The sequence below is a fragment of the Anabrus simplex genome, chromosome 4, assembly GCF_040414725.1.
Source record: "Anabrus simplex isolate iqAnaSimp1 chromosome 4, ASM4041472v1, whole genome shotgun sequence".
Classification (NCBI taxonomy): domain Eukaryota; kingdom Metazoa; phylum Arthropoda; class Insecta; order Orthoptera; family Tettigoniidae; genus Anabrus; species Anabrus simplex.
The window spans coordinates 39,481,415-39,496,374 of record NC_090268.1 but is presented as its reverse complement, the minus strand read 5'-3'; the positions used below and the strand labels follow the sequence as shown (position 1 = coordinate 39,496,374).

At 38.1% G+C, this 14,960-nt stretch overlaps 1 protein-coding gene across 2 annotated transcripts in view; it reads right to left on the bottom strand.

The window, feature by feature from the left end:
* Positions 1-2,249: 2,249 nt before the first annotated feature.
* Positions 2,250-14,960, bottom strand: part of Flo1 (flotillin-1) — a 149,554-nt gene continuing 136,843 nt past the window's right edge. For both annotated transcript variants that reach the window (XM_067145044.2, XM_067145045.2), the window contains one exon: positions 2,250-3,017. In XM_067145044.2, the coding sequence (XP_067001145.1) occupies positions 3,000-3,017 (18 nt within the window). In that variant the 3' untranslated portion in view covers positions 2,250-2,999. The remainder of the gene's footprint in view (positions 3,018-14,960) is intronic.

Sequence of the window (14,960 nt, the reverse complement as noted above, 5' to 3'; positions counted from 1 at the left end):
GTCACGGGTGTTTTGACTAATACTCTCAAAAAAATGGAAATTTGAGAGAATGTGTCTTGTAAATTGTAGGTTAGGATTGAAGTAATGGTAGAAATCCTTCAATCTTCCTGAAATCTGGTCTTTGATATAAAATTGAGACCTCCAATTAAGTTTCTTTAGGATGCTGTAAGCCTGGCAGCAACATCAAGTTATCTCAAAGAAAATGACTTAAATATTCCTCAGATTTAGAAGAACCCAATAAATTTGTTGCCTCTAGATGGTCAAGAGTGAGGATACTATCTCGAGCTTCTGTCACAATTCTGTTGCACACTTCTTGACATCCATTCTTCAGTAGTTGCCAAGCTTTTGGTGCTATCAGATATTGCTGCTGTTGAAACTACAGCATCAGTTTTGTCCAGTAAAACTCATATATTGTTAATGGCTTGAATGGAATCAGAAACAGCAATCTTTACTTTCACAGTATCAACCAAACTTGCCTGAATCCAACTATACTATACAGGAGGCATTACTTGGTGAAATAATTCCAGCCAAAAGAGAAATATTTATCTTAAAGACTGTGAAGGAGCCCAACTGTTTGATATTAAGTATTGTCAGATGGTGCTTTCTCTGAAGTCAATAAATATTCTAGTAAGTAAATTGTATATTCGAACACCACATGTATGGTTAGGGACTTAAAATTCCAGGGATCCTTCGTGCCACCACTAATTCTAAAGCTGAAAGTTGTTCTGGCAACCTTGAAAAGAAAGATGCAAACCCTGAGAACTCTTTCTTGCAGACAGGTTTTGTGAAGCAACCCATTCCAGTAAGTTGAAGTCGGTAGATGCAGAGCGAGTCTCGGCCTACAAGTGGCCACGGATGGCCCGTGGTCCAACAGCTCTGAACTCTGACCGGCCAACCGAGCAGAGGAGGGGTGGCCATGGCTCTATGCCTCTGCATTCGGGAGACGGGACAGGGCTGGACCTCGCGGCTGGCACCAACCGTCGGCAGTCCTGAGAATGGTTTTCCATTCTCTTGCACTAAGGCAAATGCCGGTACAGTTCCTAGTATAGGCCACAGCCGCCAACCTCCTTACCTTCTCCGAGCAACTCCTTTAACCGTAACAAATTTCCCAGCATGAGAGATGGCGTCGCCGCCTAAAAGGCCCACCTCCCCCTTCAGGGCAGGAATGAAAACATTTTAGTAGTAGTACTCCATTAAGTTCAGCTGGTGGAAGTAAACTTAGTAAAACTTATGTCCTCATATTCCATGAGATGGTGCAGCTCTTTTCAGACACACTCCCAGTGGACGTGAGCTGCATGTACCATTTTAAACCACATACCAGCCCTTCTGCCAACTCAAATCTCTGGTAGTACCAGGAATCAAACCTGGGCCTCTGAAGATGGCAGCCAATAGTGCTAACCATTATGCTACAACAGTGAATGTAATGAACACTGGGGTACAGAACTGACTTCTGTCTATATGCCATTTTTACTCCCGCTCCTTACAGACACACCATTGTATGTCTGAGTGATAATGTTGTGTGATGAAGCTTTTGAACATTCTATTTATCAGACCTAAAATGCATGTTATAATTGCATCTGTATTTTTTCCCACAGGATTAAAAAATCCCACAAATTGTTCAAATGGCATGCCATTCTTTTCTTTGTGACATACTAACGTCTATGGTACCTTTTTGAAAACATCGCTAGTTTCATTGGCCCTTATAGTTACACATTCAGCTTGCTTAATTTCTTCTGAAATAACCTCCCCACAAGTTTCAAGCACAGAGTAAGACTCTGAGGTCCCCTTAAAAACCTTATTACATGCCATGTGTTCTGTAACTGAACTGTCTGTACTCGATATTAATCCTAAGAAAATTTCCTGTAGAGTGTTTTGTTATGCCCCCTTAAAGCCAGCTTGAAAGCATTGCAGAACTTCAGACAGTTATATGAAGTTTTCTTCACCTGCTGGTTGTGTATCACCCACCATGTCATTACAATAGGCATGAGTTAATAACGCAGTAATGTTAACACTGCCTAATACACTCAGATATAATGCATTCTACAAGTGCTTTTCATTTCCATCATGTTTCTAAATCAAAGCATTAAGAGGCCCAAAATCTTTCACTTGCCCTTTATTCCATGCATCACACTTTCAAAAAGTAAACAAGGAAAACAAAACAGAGCACTCCTAATTTCACATCCACACCCCGAACTGTTTTCATACACCCTCTTATTTAACATTCTTGTGTATTCAGTTCAATTTCCCCCCCCCCATCCTGTTGCCTTCACAATTAACTATAACATCTGCATGCTAACTAAATTACACTGCAACACTCATGCTCTCACACACAAATCCAACTCAGCACTGCCTCCTATCTTAGCTTGGCAGCCAACCTGACAGCACAATATGAAATTTATTGCTACACATAGTATGTTTATGTGCAAAGGAGGACTCCTCAGTGATGTCATAACCTCTTTCCAGGAGTTCCACATGTGGTGACAAGGCTACTTGCATGCAAGCCAAAGCCAGAAATTTACATCAGTTTACTTTATAAAATGATGCATAAGATAAAGAGAATAAAATTACCCTAGCACATTAGTATATAAGAAATGGCTGCCAATGAAGAGAACAGATTGCATATATTGAATCAAGGTTTTCACTTCCAAATTGAAACCCTTGATATTTTGGAAGTATTTTTAAAGAAATGAAACATCCTGTTATAAACTACCTTGTCTTCAGTATTCAATTAGGTAGAAAAAATAGGTACTTCTCTATGGGCACTATTATGTATACAAATGTAAAGTTAACAAAACTTGCATATTATATTTGGCGTACACATAAATATCAAACTAGTTTGTCAAGCACTAAAAGGGTAATCACTCAACATGACAAATATCATAGCTAACAAACTTTGTATAGATACACATAATCTTCTCTTGAGTAAAACTAACTTTTGGTGTACAATATCATTCAATTTGTGGGAGATTCTATGTTTCTCAGCAGACCAGGCCACATTTTTATCCAGAGTGAACCGACTGAAACAATACAGAAAGTTTGGATTAATTACCATTTAAACACATAGTAAATTCTAATAAGAAAGGATGAGTATTGCCTTATGGTAATTCCTTCTTTACAAAAACATACATGATCAATGATTACAAGAGAGTAGAATTGGAATTAACAATATCTCGTACAATTATTTATGGTCAAATGTTTGCTTATAGTTGACAGCAGTGAAACTTCAGTAATATAACTGGGTAAAAGTAATTAGGTATGTCAATTTTGTGTGATTTTGTACTATTTCATGAATTTATGGCAGTTAGCCTAGCTCCACTATACCTGGAAAGAGAGGCAAAAGGAAAATGTCTGGTTAAAGACCTAGAACCTTCTGGTAGAATATGGTTGAGACCAACATCATAGCTAGAGGAAAGGCACTGGATGATGTAATGAACACAACATTCATGAATAGAGGAGGGTGGAAGATGCTCATAAACAGTAGTACCTGGGAAACTGGAACTGTAAACTGATCAAGAAGAAGAAGAAGTACACTATATATTTTGTATGTGTTGAAAGGAATTGTAACACTTTTGTATAATATATAACAGAATGGTAACAACTACTTCAGTTGATATACATCAATGATAGGAATATGTTGAAAGGAATAAGCGGCAGAATGTGCAAGCTTTCATCTTTATGATTTGGGATGAAACTCAAAATGATGTGGAGGAAAAACTGCAGAAATGTAGTCAAGAGTTTGAGAGATATGATTTAAATATCAACAAGGCTAGGACGGTGCTGATGAAGTTACAGAGGGGAGATGACAAACCACAAATCAGAATAAATGTCACCAAACTGGACAGCGTACTAATGTTTAAGTACTTGGGTACTATAGCATCAAAAGACAACTTCGCAAAATATGAGGCGGACAGTCAAATTAGTAAGGCAATTAGATTTTAACAGAAAGTAAGACAACTGCTGTAGGATAAACAAGTACCATTGAAAGCGAAGATGACATCATATAAATCATACTGTATACCCATCCTCACGTATAGCTTGGAAACCATCACATTAATGAGACAACACAACTCAAAACTCCAAGCTGCAGAAATGAAGTTCCTACGCACCATGATACAGAAGACCAGGAAGGATAAGTTCAGGAATGAAAAAGTCCAAGAGGAGGTGGGAATAAGAGACTCCCTACTACGGAGGATCCAGAAAGCAAGACTAAAGTGGTTTGGTCATGTAAAAGGAATAGAGTGCAAGCAAGACTGCAAGAAGAGAATATGAAAGCGAAGTGAAAGGAAAACGACCAGTGGGCAGACCCAGAGTAAAGTGAGACTGATCTGGTGAAGAAAGATTGTCACAGGTGAACAATGTAGTGGAAATGGAAAATGTTTATTGAAGACTTTATTTGTAAAGTGTGGTAGTATGTTTTATTTGTTATGACCTAACCTGTACTGTGTAATATTTGTAACATATGGTATTTGTCTTGCCTAATACGCCTCATTTTGGTGCTGCCATTGGTTTTTGGGGTTTTCTTATAACCGCATAACCTTTGGTGGTGCTATTTGAGGATCCAACCAGCCTCTGGGCTGATGACCTAACAGACAGACAGATGGTATTTGTAAATAGTAGATTTCAGTTCTGTATTTACTGGAAGTATACAGAAATGTTACATGAATTTTTGAGCAGGGTGTGTTGTATTTTGTTGGTTATGTCTTCTAGAATATATTTTCTGACTGTTCTGGAAATGGAAGGTTCGCGAGAGTGTGTATTCGAGAATGTTATTTAAAGTTCACGACTGAAGTAGAAATTGTGATTGGTGAATCTGGGGGGCATAGGCGGACTCGTGCATTCTGATTGGCTACTCCAAGGCCAGTGTTTACCTATATATAGAGAGCGAGGCAGCATTCGTGGTAATTCTGTCTCATCTCGTCTGCCTTAGTCTGTCTTGGTCTGAAGTTTCACGTCGTGTGCGACGCCTCGCTTCCGGGATGGGCCACCTTCGGGTAAGCACTCTTGAATTCCGTTCCGGCTAAAATTTCCGTAATGTTCGGTTGCTATTTCGTATAGGAGTCTGCCCTAGCCTAACCTAGATCCGTCAAGTTAATTATTTATGATGCCTTAGCTTTTCAGCTGGGCTTGCCTGTTTGTTTTCGAGGCATTCCCATTTCTTGTTTCACTAAATATGTAGATTGTAGTTTAATATATTTACCTTGGGGTTTGTCTCTGGTAATTCAGTGTCACTTGATGTACGCTAGAGTTTTGGAGAATATGTGTACTTTGCTGTAAATTGCATTGTACAACTGGAATTGTAACTAGATGTATAGTTGATTTGAAATTTTGAACTTGTACGAAAGGTATTATCAAAGAACCTCTAAGTTATGTGTACCACAGAGCATATAGTTCGTAAGTTGCAAGTTGGTGGATTTTGTTCGGAATGTATTTGTAAAATCCTTTTGTAAATAATATTTTTAAATTTAAGGATCACGGTTGATCATTTCGCAGTCTGCAATCTAAGCCATGTCCATGCCCTTGCTAAGTCCTAGCTCCTTCCACCTTCCTGGTTTATTATCCACTAGTTGGCCCTACTGATTTTTACGTATTATGTTGTTGTTGGCGGAGATCCGCGTATTTCAGCTAATGTTTCGCTGAGTGTGTAGAGTTTTCTGATATTGTGTAGTTGCTCTTACTTCTCCCCTTTATTGTGTTTAGTGCTTTGTTTTGTGTAACCACTGTAGTAGCGGTTACAAAGATGTCAAGGCGAGAGGACAAAATTGGGAGAAGATTACGAGAGAACAGTGGTTCATGGACAGACAAAGATGGAGGGGGCTCGTACATCACATCCGGTCAACTGGAGACGGTCGATGATGATGATGATGATAAACAGAATATGACAGGGTAGGAGGAGGAGAACGAGCAATCAAAAGCAAAACTAGAGAAAACAAGTAAATATAAGAGTACAAGGATGAAATCTACAACTTCATACACTGTTGTTCTCATAGATGGGGTCTCTCCTCAACAATCTCTGTTCTACCAGATTATTATAATCTTCCAATGAGTCATTTCTGCTTCTCTGGTGGGAGAAGGAAAATTTGTCCTTATCCTTTTTTCTTTTTGTTCTGGCTAAAAAGGCATGTCATTATATTTTATGCTTTATGTGCATTTCTATCCTATTTGGAAGGTTTCATCCTGTACACTGTACATGTATGATACCTATCCCTGATGTGATTCTCTTCACTATGTATATACTTCCAAAAAAATGCTTGTATAGTACTTAACAGCTATCCCAATATTAGGATAAAATAACTGTAGCTACAAACACTTTATCAGGCCCAATGAAAGTGAAGATTTTCAGTTTTGTTATACATTGCCATATGAGGCACATATGTAACAAGAATTATGAGGTCAAAATAAATTTTTTGACTAATTTAAATGTGAACAGCACTGAAAAGAATCCCTTTCAGTTTTGCAAATTCAGTTATTAACATAAGGAGAATTAAAACAAACACAGTTAGTGGAACAGAGAAAACTTAAATAAACCATGTCCCAAGGTAACAAGTCATAGGTTATGAACTTCGCGGTTTTGATCCGTGTTGAGTTGTGATCACAATAGTAACTAAACTTGCGTCGTAATGGTCCACTTTTTCAATATTATATTATGCAATGTTTACATTACATTTCTAATCTACGAACTAGTTTCGGCCTTGGCTGGCCATCATCAGCCTTAATGCAAATCTGAACACATACATCTAATAACTAAAACAAATGTACAAGCACACACAAGTGTTAAAACATCTGGGATGAACTACGTGCAGAGCATGTAAAATATGACAAAATTACAATCAGGCTCTAAAATTCTTAGATGTATTGCATCATGTTAAAATGTTGATGGTTATGAATTTCATGTTTTTGGTCCGTATTGAACAATATATAAGTAATAATAATAATAACTTAAATGTTTCCACCTTTTCAATACAATATATATCTTAGCAGAAATATACCTGGACTTCCTCGAATACACCAAAATTGACAACGAATTCGAAAACATTCTCTTTTGGGCCAGATATGTCGACGATGTCTTTGTAATCATGAATGAGAAATCAATTAACGCACCCACCACCCTCTTAAGACTCAACAATATTGATCCTCATATCAAATTCACACTAGAATCCGAATCAAATCAAAAAATCAACTTTCTAGATTTAACCATCACTAGAAACTCAGATTCTTTCAGTTATAAAATTTTCAGAAAACCCACTCAAACAGCCTCCACCATTCGCCAAGATTCAGTGCACCCCCAGTCCCACAAACGAGCCACATACAACAGCCTAGTTCACCGAGCCTTCAGCATACCTATGTCCAATAAAGATCTAAAAAACGAACTCAACACAATCCGCGGAATCGCAAAATTCAACGGCTTCAGCAATCATTTTATAGAAAGGATAATCAATAAACACAAACATCGCCCAAAAACTACCCTCAAAAAAGAAATAACCAAACCTCTAACATTTTCCACCTTCACGTTCAACAATGATATCTACAAGTTAACCAACATCTTTAAGAAACAAGGCGTTAAAATAGCCTTCAAAACCAACAATAAGAACATGAATGTTTTATACAATACTTCACACATCAACAAGACCAGCAGTTTTTTAAAATCAGGAGTTTATAGGATCAAATGTACCACCTGTAAAAAAACCTACATCGGGCAAACCGGGAGAAACTTCATTATCAGATACCACGAGCACACTAACGCAATAAAATACAACAAGTTTTCAGCCATCGGCCAACACATGCAAGATTATAACCATAATTTCACCAATATTGAACAAGACATGGACATCCTCGTATTAGCAAACAAGGGCCCTTTACTGAACATAATGGAAAATTACTACATACACCTAGACCAATACTTTAATGCCAGTCACAATCTCAATGAAATCTCAGAGAAACCCAACATACTCTTCGATCTATTTATCACTTTCCTCAGAAACAATAATGCAGCCAACCTAAACTCAATCCTAAATTTAATCAAAGGTACTTTTCCAAGACAATTACACTTTCTCCCGCACCCTTCAGCCCCACCTTAAGCCCTCTTCCTAAGCCATATTTCATTTCAATACAAGAACTTACTGATTTCCATGATTATAATTTTTACAACACCCCATTTATACTTTATTCTTTGTTAAAAACCTCTTATTATGTATATTCCTTGTATTATTAACTATTACCATAACATCTCATTTCACTTGTTATTCTTTAAAATAATATTGTCTTAGGATTTCGCCACAAATGATCTTTGCTTCAATACGGCTGATGATGACCCCTAGATGGGTCGAAACTAGTACCGTATAATTTTGTAAATTTGTGAATATATTGTATTGAAAAGGTGGAAACATTTAAGTTATTATTATTATTACTTATGTTAAAATGTCCCATTTGTGCTTGTTAAAATATCATGAAAATACTGAAAAGTTTCTCTGTTGAACATTGTCAATGGTTGAATAAAGTACAGCACATGAAGATATGGTTAAATAACTGGCACATTCTTAATTTGCAGCTGGTAGACATTCGCAATTCAATACGGTGTCCATGAAGTTAACCTGTATAAATTATAGACAAAATTAATGAACTGAAGGAGAGAGAGTGCTAATCAAATGGCACAGGTTATATGACACTTGCCTTTCGTTGCAGCATGTGGTGCGTGGCCTACTGTTGTGTGCCTCGTACTAATGGTTGTGAGATTCAAAGGGAAAGGAAAGGGGAGTGAGGGTAAGGGGGCGGATTAAAGTGGGGCCGAAGGATGTGGGAAAACAGATGGCTACTCAGGAAAGGTGCTGTGAATAGTATGAAAAACTGAATTAAGACTTTTTGGCTTGATGTTTCTAAAAATGGGAATTAGAAGGTAAAACAGGATACTTGGCTTTTCTGAAATGTCATTAAGAGTATAATTTGGGTTAAAATATTGATTTACAAAGCTATATGTATGAAGCAGTTTTCTATAATGGTAAGGAGGAGTCTTCTGTTGATGATTTTGAGAATTTCGATATCTTGTTTTATGTCTGTGAATTTGTGACTATGGTCATGCATATGCTGTCCTACAGCTGAAAATTTATTGTACTTCAGGGCATTAATGTGTTCCTAGTACCTCATTTTAAAGCGCCTTCCAGTTTGTCCAATGTAAGAAGAATTACAACTGTTGCAAATAATCCTGTACACTCCTGACTTTGGAAACTATTGAACTTGTTTATGGATGTGGCATTATGTAAGACTTCAGCATTCCTATTATTGGTTTTGAAAACTACTTTTACACCATGCTTTTTAAAGATGTTGGTAACTTTGGAAATTTATTCTTTGAACATAAAGGTAAAAAAAAAAAGAGTAGTTGTTTTGTTTATCTTTTTTTCAAAGTGGTTGAGGTGCGATATTTATATTTATTGATTATTCTTTCAATAAAGAAACTGTTGTATCCATAAGATTTAGCTATATTACGAATAGTGTTCAACTCATTTTTGAGGTCTCTTTTTGACATTGGAACATCGAAGGTTTGGTACACCATGCTGTTGTACACTGCTCCTTTGTGAATTTCAGGGTGTGAAGAATCTTGATTGATTGTAGTGACTGTTTGGGTGCCTGATAATAGTTAAGTCTAAAAAAATTAATTTTCTGTCCAATTTAGGATTCAAATGTGATTTTTATATGCAGAGCAGCGTATCTAAATTATACAGACAAAAAACAAAAAAATCTGGGATGCTCTTCATGTTATATAAATGATGGCACAATCTTATTGGTGGAGAAATTGGTTCTTTGTGAGAAAATGAAGTTAGTTCGTTATTTCTGGGCACATGATTCAAATTGACAAACTTATCTATTTGGTGTGCTAGAACAAACTGCTGCCTGGTGCTGTGCTTGAGGGAAGGGAGGGGAGGGGAAGTAGGGTGTATGGTTGATGACGACAAATGCACAAGTTTCTTTGTTTGACTCGTGCAGAATTATCCTCGTCTCTTACAGGCAATATCCACAGTTTGTTTATTAAGTGGACGTAATTGCACACACAGTACAAGAACACACAGTAATTAAGACACACTTGTCAGTCAACGATGCACCCTATCATTTTTCCTCTTGTCTATTGGTCTCGGTAACATTCTTTAATATGCGCGAAGATGCTTCGCTGCCACCATACCATCGTTAATTCCTTTACTCAGAACATTGTGAAAGGAACGAAAGAAACAATACGCCCAATGGTTTGATTGTAGTAAATGTTCAATATTCCCCCCCATCTACTTTAATCTTCACGTCAGAAAGGTCCAGGGGAGTTAAATCAGCCGAGTACAGAGGCCATTTAACTGGTCTACCATTACCTACCCATCTCCCTGGATAATGATCATTTAAGTGCTGCACGACACGGCGAGTGAAATGCGGTGGAGCGCCACTATGACATAGCCAAATTCGCTGTGAATACCCAGAGGAACATCTTCCAATAATCTAGGCAGTGATTCTACCAAGAAATGGTAGAATTTCTCACTGTTCAGACGAGGAGGAAGGACATACGGCTCAAGTAAATAGTTACTAACAATGCCAACCCAAATATAGACACTAAACCGATGCTGAAATGTGTACACTACTGTCACATGAGAGTTTCCTTCTGCCAACCTTCAACCAGTCGCCTGCCAATAGACACGAAGGTTGAATGATGAGGTTGGCGGCAATTAGGGTAAGGGTAACGCACGCCATAAATCTGTGCAGCTTCTCTCCCGTTACCATGTGCTGCGCCATAGGCTAGGTGCATGTTAGCCATTTCTTTGTTGGTGTACTGAAACAGCCATTCTCACCAATTTATGCTACAAACTTAGTAGTCAATGTATGCAGAACAAATTGTACACTGTCTACCAGGGCTGGGGAGCAACTGCATGAAACAAACGAGAAACTTGTGCATTCGCACCAAACATTATCTCTGTCTCCATCTATTTTACACCCCACTTCCTCTCCCTTCCCATCCTTCCTCTGAAGCACAGCAGGAGGCAGTGACTTGCGCTCTGGCACAGAAAATATGGCGAGTTCGTCAATTTGAATCACGTGCTTTTCTGTAAAAGCAAAATTTTCTCCATCAATCCGATTGCACCATTGTTCTTTATATAACACAACGAGCACCCCTGATTTTTTTTGTTTGTATAATTTGGATAAACCCTGTATAGTCTGAACTTCAATATTTTCCATATCCCTTGCAGGCTAGTTCAAGGAATTCCATATACTTTTTTGCATCGATTTATTTGGCGACTGCATAAAACAATATAGATGTTGATTTCTATAGGGAATCTGAAATATTTGTTCTGAATTAGTAAATTTATAATACCAATATAAATGGTCCATTATTGGACATTATAAATTCTCCAGCTCACTCACTCCTGGTTGCCAGCGTTTCGCCCCCGTGTGCTAGGCTGGGCTCATCAGTTGGTACCTAGCACACCTACCAAGACGCATGGCTAGTAGTGCATACCATGGAGGCCACAGCATAATTGTAGCCACCGACAGTGCCAATGCACTGAGATATTTTTGTCTCATTACCAAAAATTGATGCCTGCTTGGCCATCAGATGATATAGATGTTGATTTCCATAGGGAATTTGAAATATTTGTTCTGAATGAGTAAATTTATAATACCAATATAAATGGTAAAGAGAAAAAATATCTTATAGTGCATTGGCACTGTCGGTGGCTACAATTAGCCTATGCAGTGGCCTCCACGGTATGCACTACTAGCCATGCGTCTTGGTAGGTGTGCTAGGTACCAACTGATGAGCCCAGCCTAGCACACGGGGGCGAAACGCTGGCAACCAGGAGTGAGTTAGCTGGAGAATTTATAATGTCCAATAATGGATCATTTATATTGGTATTATGCATAAAACAATGCGCAATGACAAAATTTTCTTCTGTTGTAAATGTTTTTGGCCTACCTGAACAAGAAAGTTCTGCTAAAATATTATACATTCTCTAGATGAAGGTGCAATGTTTGGAAAACGTCCCGCAAACAACATCAATGTTGTAATGTTCCGCCATGTTCGTAGTACAAAAACGAACTGCTCTGTAGACAGTTTTCTATTTACTGTCTCGCAAACAACAAACAGCTATTAACAACAGCATATAAATCAGCAACCTAACCTCATCATCTCAAATATCAAATGAATTATGGGAACTATACCTCTAGTCAAGTGAAATATCTACTATGCTAGTTCATCAAGTGTCTAAATGCTGCTATGCCAACTGACTTATGGGTCACCCCGCAGGTCTAGAGACGTAATAGCCATGGCAGACATTTATAATATGTGATTCAATGTTATGCCAAGTTGATATACATACGTTAATAAAATTATGAAAAGTAAAGAGAGATGAGAATTCTCTGTAAATCTTCCGCATAAAATATCTAAATCCCTGTGCAAGTCCATAGCTTGTTTTAAGCTTGTTAAGAGATCGTAAGAAACTTCGTTATGGACTGTATTGACAATTGATCAATATCAAAAGGGGTATAGGAAGATCCATCTATTAGATTGATATTATCTTTTCTTTTCTTAATTATTATTTTATTCACATTTAATGGCCTTCATTGGACCAGTCTAGCCAACTTTATATGAAGAATTTTTCAGTCTCATGCCAGCCCAGGACTTCTTCATTCTTCATTCTCTCAGATCTTATCTTTCTTTCTTCATCATCAGAAATCACCCTTCCATATGTCTCTGTTGATTCTGGTTTGCAGTCTTGTTTGTCTGTCTGTGAGTTTCCTGATTTTGTCGGTTTTTGTTTCTTAGGTCTTCCTCCTCTACGAACCATGTGACCTTGCCACGGTGGGGAGACTTGCGTGTCCCAATGATGCAGATAGCCGAGGCGCAGGTGCAACCATATCGGATGGGTATCTGTTGAGAGACTAGACTAACGAATGGTTCATCGATAGGCGGTAGCAGCCTTTCGGTAGTTGCAAGGGCGGCAGTCTAGATGATCGACCGATACGGCTTTTGTAATAATACTCAACATGGCTTAGCTGTGTTGATACTGCTACACGGCTGAAAGCAACGGGAAACTACAGCCGTAATTACCTCCCGAGGACATGCAGCTCTCTCTGTATGAATGATGTACTGATGATGGCTTCCTCCCGGGTAAAATATTGCGGAAGTAAACTAGTCCCCCATTCAGATCTCCGGGTGGGGACTACACGAGAGGGGGTGATCATCAGGAAGATGGATACTGACATTCTGCGAGTCGGAGCGTGGAATGTTAGAAGTTTGAATCGTTGTGGTTGGTTAGAGAATCTGAAAAGAGAGATGGATAGGCTAAAATTAGATGTAGTTGGTATAAATGAAGTACGTTGGCAGGAAGAACAGGATTTTTGGTCAGGCAACTACCGAATTATCAACACGAAATCAAACAGGGGAAATGCAGGAGTTGGTTTAATAATGAATAAAAAAATAGGGCGGCGGATAAGCATAGTGAAAGAATTATTGTCGTCAAGATAGACACCAAACCAATGCCCACCACAATAGTGCAGGTCTATATGCCTACTAGTTCAGCGGATAATGAAGAAATTGAAAGAATATATGAGGAGATAGAAGATATAATACAATATGTAAAAGGTGACGAGAATCTAATTGTGATGGGAGACTGGAATGCAGTGGTAGGCCAAGGAAGAGAAGGTAGTATAGTAGGAGAATTTTGATTGGGACAAAGGAACGAAAGAGGAAGTCGGCTGGTAGAACTCTGCACTGATCATAATTTAGTCCTTGCCAATACTTGGTTCAAACACCACAAACGACGGCTGTATACGTGGACGAGACCTGGAGACACTGGAAGGTATCAAATAGACTTCATTATGATTAGGCAGAGATTCAGAAACCAGGTGTTGGATTGCAAAACATTCCCAGATGGATAGATCAAATCACGAATGAAGAGTTACTGAATCGAATTGGTGAGAGGAGATCGATTTGGCTAAATTTGACGAGAAGAGATAGAATGATAGGACACATCTTAAGACACCCAGGACTTGTTCAGTTGGTTTTTGAAGGAAGTGTAGGTGGTAAGAACGGTAGGAGTAGACCAAGGTATGAATATGACAAACAGATTAGAGCAGATGTAGGATGCAATAGTTACGTAGAAATAAAAAGGTTAGCACATGATAGGGTGGCATGGGAAGCTGCATCAAACCAGTCTATGGACTGATGACTCAAACAACAACAACAACAACAACAACAACAACAACAACAACAACAACAACAACAACAACAACAACAACAACAACAACAACAACAACAACAACAACAACAACAACAACAACAACAACAACAACAACAACAACAACAACAACAACAACAACAACAACAACAACAACAACAACAACAACAAGTCTTCCAATGTAATTTGTAGTTCATCCATATCTTCCTTGATTTCTGTAATCCACTTAATGTTGTACTTACTATTCCATAATTTTTCTATTATTCTCCTGATGATCCTGTTCTCTGGTGTCCTGATTAGATGTTGAAAAAAGGAAATGAGTTTCCTCCTGATTTGTGCTCATTACTGGTTCTATTTCCTTGTAGACTGTTTCTTTAGAAGCTACTCTCCAGTGTCCAACTTTTTGGTTTTGGTTCTAATGATTCTTCTCTATCTTGAGTATTTTGTCTGTTTGTGCAGTGTTAGTTGTTTTGAAGATGGTTTCACTTGCATATGTTACTTCTGGTTTCGTGAGTGTTTTGTAGTGTTTTGTAGTATTTTTTGTTGCTGCTGACAGGCCCTTTTTGCTTTATGTATTCTTGGTGACATATTGTGCTCTGGTCAATTGATTTATTCTTATTAATAAATAGTGATGAAGAATGTCCCACAATTTGGAACAGGATTTTTGGTCAGCCTTAAAATAATAAACTCAGTTCAAGAATTCAGATCACAGTCTCCACGACTCTCAACGCTCACCTTAAAGGCATCTAATAAAATCTA